This window comes from Mandrillus leucophaeus, unplaced genomic scaffold (genome assembly GCF_000951045.1).
Source record: "Mandrillus leucophaeus isolate KB7577 unplaced genomic scaffold, Mleu.le_1.0 Scaffold267, whole genome shotgun sequence".
Classification (NCBI taxonomy): Eukaryota; Metazoa; Chordata; class Mammalia; order Primates; family Cercopithecidae; genus Mandrillus; species Mandrillus leucophaeus.
Window position 1 is genome coordinate 1,146,728 of NW_012102776.1, and position 6,518 is coordinate 1,153,245.

Sequence of the window (6,518 nt, forward strand, 5' to 3'; positions counted from 1 at the left end):
AAAGAAAAATAGTATAATAAGCATTCATGTACCTACAACTCACCTTAAATAATAAATACCAAAGCTATAGTAGAAGCCCTACAAAAGTTATTTTAGCCACTTTGTTATTTTGTGAGGGCTTGTTAAGATACTGTAAGATATGCATAAGTTCACTTACCTGGGTACACATAATTTTTAGTACATTGCAGGAAGCTAACGAGAGCTAATGAATCATGACACCACTGTCAACCTCTCACACTTGGAATTTTGACTCTTAAGATAACTGAGTTTACTTCATGCATTACATGAGCATCCACCTTGCAAAATAACCAGGGTGCCAGTGTCAATCGTATATTACATGAGTGAAGTTTTACTTCTAATTTTTAGATAATAAATATGAATTGGAATTCTAATATGTTCTTCCAGCACACCAGTGGGTTATCTCACACAGTCTTCTGGTGTTCTGCATCATGCTCTGGAGGTTACTGCTCTAAACTATAAACCCCTCAGAAGCAAGGATTTGGTTGAATTCAACATTTTAACTGTGCCATGCATAGAACATATAAGAGGAGCTCAATAAAGTATGCCAACTGAATAAATTAAACTTACAGAGTTTTCTTGATGTTTGAAAGTAACTTGAAAGTTTGCAGTGGATGTATATTGGCTACTCAACTTGCATAATTTTTGACATTGTGCTGGCATTTGTTCAAGGGTCTACTGTTACGAGAAGAAAACGAATTGTTGAAACTAAGCGAAGAAATATTTTAGAGCAGAAAAGACAAAACCCTGGATCTGTAGGACAGAAGGACAGTGAGCAAATTAATGTAAGTACAATATTAATCAAAATCTCTATTCAATATTAAAAAATTGCTTGGAAAACAGAGGTTCTTAAAGACTGTATGTCATAACATAAATATAGCCAAAGCCGTTTGTGAAGCAGTCTTGGAATCTTTATGCTAGGTAATTATTCCACTATACCTACTTGCTGCATTCTAGTTAGCCTATATAATCAGTTACCAATGAAAGCTTTAAACCAACTCTAAATCATTATTATTTTATTTGTTATTATTGATAGCCAATGTTGGAAAAAATGAGGTCATTCACAACAAAATTCAACAAAGCTATTTAAATATGCACTTAAAAAAGAAAGAAAGGTAAATTAGAGACCTGGATAGAAGAAACAAGTATACTAGGCCAGGCACGGTGGCTCACACCTGTAATCCCAGCACTTTGGGAGGCCAAGGCGGGTGGATCACCTGAGGTCAGGAGTTCAAGACCAGCCTGACCAACATGGTGAAACCCTGTCTCTACTAGAAATATGAAAAATTAGCCAGGAGTGGTGGCAGATGCCTGTAATCCCAGCAACTGGGAGGCTGAGGCAGGATAGTTGCTTGAACCTAGCAGGCGGAGGTTACGGTGAGCGGAGATTGCACCATTGCACTCCAGCCGGGGCAACAAAAGCAAGACTCCATCTCAAAAAGAAAAACGCAAGCATGCTAATCATAAAGACAACTATAGTTTCATGCGATTGAATATCCTATTTGTGTCTAAGCTTCCTGGAAGACGTGGCAAAAAGGAAAATTAGATGAGTTATATACTTCTCAAGGGATATTGATGATGATGATGTTGTTTGGGATACAATTTTAAAAAACATTTCCCACTGAGGACCTTTCATAGGGAACTTTGAAATACATAATGAATATGCTCCTAACAACAGTTCCACAACAAATAAATAAAGAGTTTAATATGACTATTTGAGATAGAGATCTTCAAAAAAAGTAAACAGCATAATAGCAATTTTTAAATAATGGCCAGGCGTGGTGGCTCATGCCTGTAGTCCCAGCAGTTTGGGAGGCCAAGGCAGGAGGATTACTTGAGCCCAGGAGTTCAAGACCAGCATGGGTAACATAGCAAGACCTCATCTCCACAAAAATAAAAATAAAAAAATTAGCCAGGCATGCTAGTGCATGCCTGTAGTCCCAGCTACCTGGGAGGCTGAGGTGGGAGGATGCATAAGCCCAGGAGTTTGAGGCTGCAGTAAACTATAATTGTGCCAGTGTACTCCAGCCCAGGTGACAGAGCAAGACCCTGTCTCTCAAAAAAATGAAATAAAATTAAAATAAATGGAGGTAATTCTGTAAGAGCTAAGTAAATGAAGTCAAATATGGCATTTTCTAGAGGTCTAACTTGATCCAGGGATTGACTTTAGAATATTAAAAGTCTAGATAGATAAGTAAATAGCATTTCACTTGGGAGTTTCCACTTTAAATGTCACTCTGACTTTTTAAAATAAAACTGGAATATTTATAATAAAATGCCTTATGAAGAATTTATATTCCAAGTTACTGGTTGAAGGTGCTATGATTTGTATATTATAGGAAGTACTGATTTTTATATGAATAAGATTATTATATGGAGAATAATCAACAATGATGTAATCTTATCAGCAAAACAAGTCATTTAGTTGAATATTTGTGTAAAAAAAGTTAATCCTATTACCCATATATTTTTATTGCTTAATAGTGTAATGGTTAATTACAGATATAACTTCCTGATTACAAATACAATAATGCCTAATAAGTCCTTCCATTTCATCTGCTGTGTTCCCATCCAACATCTCAAAATGCACAATGCAAAAAATCTTTACCCTTATTTTTTCCTTATTTTCATTAATATATTATAAATTTAAAAGTAATATGTAATTATAACCAAGAAAATGAACTAACAAAATTTTAAATGCCTGTTATTAGTGCCCTCTGTAAATTCATTTTTATTTTACTAGGTCTTATTCTATTCTTCTGTCTCTTGCTCTTTCGCATTCTTAATATGTTTAGAGCCCATTTTTGTCCTTTTTAGAAGCCTCCCTTCCACTTTCACATACAGATCTTCACCCATCCACTTACATACCTTCCAAACACTTGTTAGCCTAAGAATAGGTCAGTGTTCCTGAATCAAATTTTTTCATTCTTATTATTTTGACTTGTTTTCGTTTTTGTTTTTTGTTCCAGAGCCTAAGCAAGGGTTCAGTTACTACAGCAGTGGCCCTTGTCACCTTGTATTAGGAAATGCATGTTATCATACCGGATTTTCTCCAGCCCATGACATCTATATGGAGAAAATCTCAAAGAGATAAGTGAAAGGTAGAAAAGGTAGAAAAGGTTTGCACCAGGATTTCAGTCCAAGGTTTCTCAAGTCTATAATGGAAATCAAACAAGACTGTGAGATCTACTGAAGGAGAGCTGTTGCAAAAATCTGCAGTTTCTCATCAGATCAGATTGAACAAAAGTTACGTATAGTCATAGCCAGGCAGTTTTATCTGACAGAAAACAATTATTTCTTAAAGTGAAACAGAATGGTAATAAAGAAGGAGGTAGACCATATTCAGGGAAGGGAAGTTGGTATCTCTCAGAAAGTGTTGGATGCGTACACTTTTTGCCAGTGTTCTGAGACTTCCATTTTCAAGGTTCTGTGCAGCATTGGGGCAGCTATTTGTGTTTTAAGTTTTGTCATATAAGATAATCACCTATCCTTGGCATTAGCTGTAGTCAGATGCTTTTGGCTAATAGTTGTGATTCACGCTTACAATGATAAACCAACTAGGTTATAAACTTTAAGGTAATTTCTTACCTTTTCTTTAATTAGCACTTCTTTTATTTTTGAGACAGAGTCTCGATCTGTCGCCCAGGCTGGAGTGCAGTGGCACAATCTTGGATCACTGCAACCTCCACCTCCTGGGTTCAAGTGATTCTCCTGCCTCAGCCTCCCAAGTAGCTGGGACCACAAGTGTGTGCCACCACTCCCGGCTAATTTTTTGTATTTTTTTTTTTTTTTTTTTGAGACGGAGTCTTGCTCTGTCGCCCAGTCTGGAGTGCAGTGGCTGGATCTCAGCTCACTGCAAGCTCCGCCTCCCGGGTTTACGCCTTTCTCCTGCCTCAGCCTCCCAAGTAGCTGGGACTACAGGTGCCCGCCACCTCACCCGGCTAGTTTTTTGTATTTTTTAGTAGAGACGGAGTTTCACTGGGTTAGCCAGGATGGTCTCGATCTCCTGACCTTGTGATCCGCCCACCTCGGCCTCCCTAAGTGTTGGGATTATAAGCATGAGCCACTGTGCTGGCCTAATTAGCACTTTTGATTACCATCCTACTCACTTTACCTCTTCCAAATATCCAGGACAATATCATAACCTGAAAATTTTTTAGTGGACATAAAACATTATTCATAATATTCTGTTACCATAGAAATTATTTATTATAATAGTTCTTGAATTCAGCTCTAAAAAATGTAATATACAAGTTACGTGAACAATTATAGCTGAAAATATATATAGCAGTTAAATGTTTTTTAAAAGTTCATGTACATATGAATGTTAAATATGGAAATATGTTTTAATTCAATATTCTATTTTTGTAGAATTGTGGACAAAGTGCCCAGCTAAGTTCAAGTGAACCAAAACAAACTACAAGGGGTACTTCTTATGTTGAAGAAGGTACGTTTTAGTTTAAACATTTTCCTCTGATCTTTGTTCCCAGTGATTTTTTTTTTCTTGTATGCCTATTCTCAGATGCTAATGTATTATGTAATTGTTAAACCACCATTTAGAACCTGAACTCTCCTCACCTCTGCACATCTAGGTCATTGTCAGTGTTTCTTTATTCTAAATAATAATGTATTGAACATCTTTCTACATCAAGTTATTTTCTGATTTTTACTTATTTCTGTAGGTTAGATTTCCAGAATTAAAATTACAGTAACTGACATGTAAATGCCACCCAGTAAATATTTATTGAATTAAACTCTGTGTATTAAATGAATACTGGATCAAAAGAAATAAGCATTGATATGCCTTTTCATATATATTACTAAAGTATTTTCCAGAAAAGTATTATTCAAAATTGTTCTAGTAGTATATGTCCAGTGTTGTATGTCAACTTGAGGTAGAATCTTTTCATATTTGCTATAGATAAAAAAAAATAGTATTATGTTAGTTTTGATTTCTATACCTTTCATTAATATTATGCTTAATTGCTTTTCTGTGTATTTTTTGGTGAACTGTCTCTTTGTACTCTTTTTTCTTAGCTTAGATATTAGAGTTTGAAATTTTCTTACTAATGTCTGCAAATTCTTTAGCTATCAAGGATTCTAATTCTTATATTAGTTGAAGATGTTTTCACTACTTTACTATTTGCATGTTATTCTACTTATATTGTATTTTCACATGTTTTAATTTTTATTTGTTCATTCAATAAATGATTATTGAGAGCTAATCTTCTGCTTGTAAGTAGGTATTGGATGTACATGTTGAATATCCCTAATCCAAATATTTCCAAATCAAAAATGCTCCAAAGTCCAAAGTTTTTTGACCCCTGATATTATACCACAAATGGAAAATTTTACACCTGACTTCATGTGATGGGTAACAGCTAAAACACAGGCTCATGCCACACAGTTTATTTAGCATCCCCAAGGGGAAAAAAGATCCTCTCAACCCTCTTCAGCTGCACTATATCTGTTCCATGCACACCCGGATTCCCCCATGTAAGCATCCTCACAGGGAGTAATAAAATGGTATATGTACCAATGGCAGATTCCCCACAAGGCCCCACATGGGGCCAAGACCTACATGCATTACTCACTATATATATATATATTTTTTTTTTTTGCTTTTTCTCTGATTTGTGGTGTAAAGATATTGTTGAAAATATAAAAAAGACCTGAAGATTCCCCTGTGGGTAGCAGTGATAAAAAAAAAAAAAAGGAAACATTTCTGTTTATCAGTAGCACAGAAAGTCAAACTGTTGGAGAAACTAGACGAGCAACATAGTGTAAAATGTCATATAGAAAAGGATGGTGTTGGAAAGACCACAATATATGACGTGAAGAAACAGAAGGATAAACTGTTGAAGTTCTGTTTTGGAAGAGATGAACAGAAGTTAATGCAAAATATAAAAACTCTGCATAGGATTTCAACCATGAAGTCAAAGAGTGGATCCCTCAGCGTCGCAGTGAACATGTGCCACTTAATGATATGCTGATCATGAAACAAGCAAAGATCTATCATGATGAACTGAAAATTGAAGAGAACTATGAATATTCAACAGGCTGGTTACAGACACAGCATTTAAGACACAGCATTATTTTTAAAGATTTGTGGTGATCAAGCAGCACAATTTTCTCTACAAAGCAGCAGAGAAATTAATTGAAGAGTTTGCCAAGGTCATCACTGATGAAAATCTGACACCAGAACAAGTATATGTTGCTGATGAAATATCACTGTCTTGGTGTTGTTACTCAAGAAAGACATTGACTATAGCTGATGAGACAGCCCCTATAAGAATTAAGAATAACAGAATAACTGCTGGGGTGTGCTAATGACTCAGTCACATCTAAGTGTAAACTTGCTATGATAGACAAAATCTTGTGTCCTCACTGTTTACAAGGAGTGAATTTCTTACCAGTCCATTAATATGCTAACAAAAGGACATGGATCACCAGGGACATCTTTTCTGATTGGTTTCACAAACTTTTTTTTTTTTTTTTTT

At 35.5% G+C, this 6,518-nt stretch overlaps 1 protein-coding gene across 1 annotated transcript in view; it reads left to right on the forward strand.

Annotated features, from left to right (window-relative positions):
- The window catches only part of CEP126 (centrosomal protein 126kDa), an 81,362-nt gene that overhangs the window by 57,091 nt on the left and 17,753 nt on the right, over positions 1–6,518 (forward strand). Inside the window, exons 7-8 of the mRNA XM_011984383.1 lie at positions 691–803; positions 4,390–4,465. Of these exons, the coding sequence (XP_011839773.1) occupies positions 691–803; positions 4,390–4,465 (189 nt within the window). The remainder of the gene's footprint in view (positions 1–690; positions 804–4,389; positions 4,466–6,518) is intronic.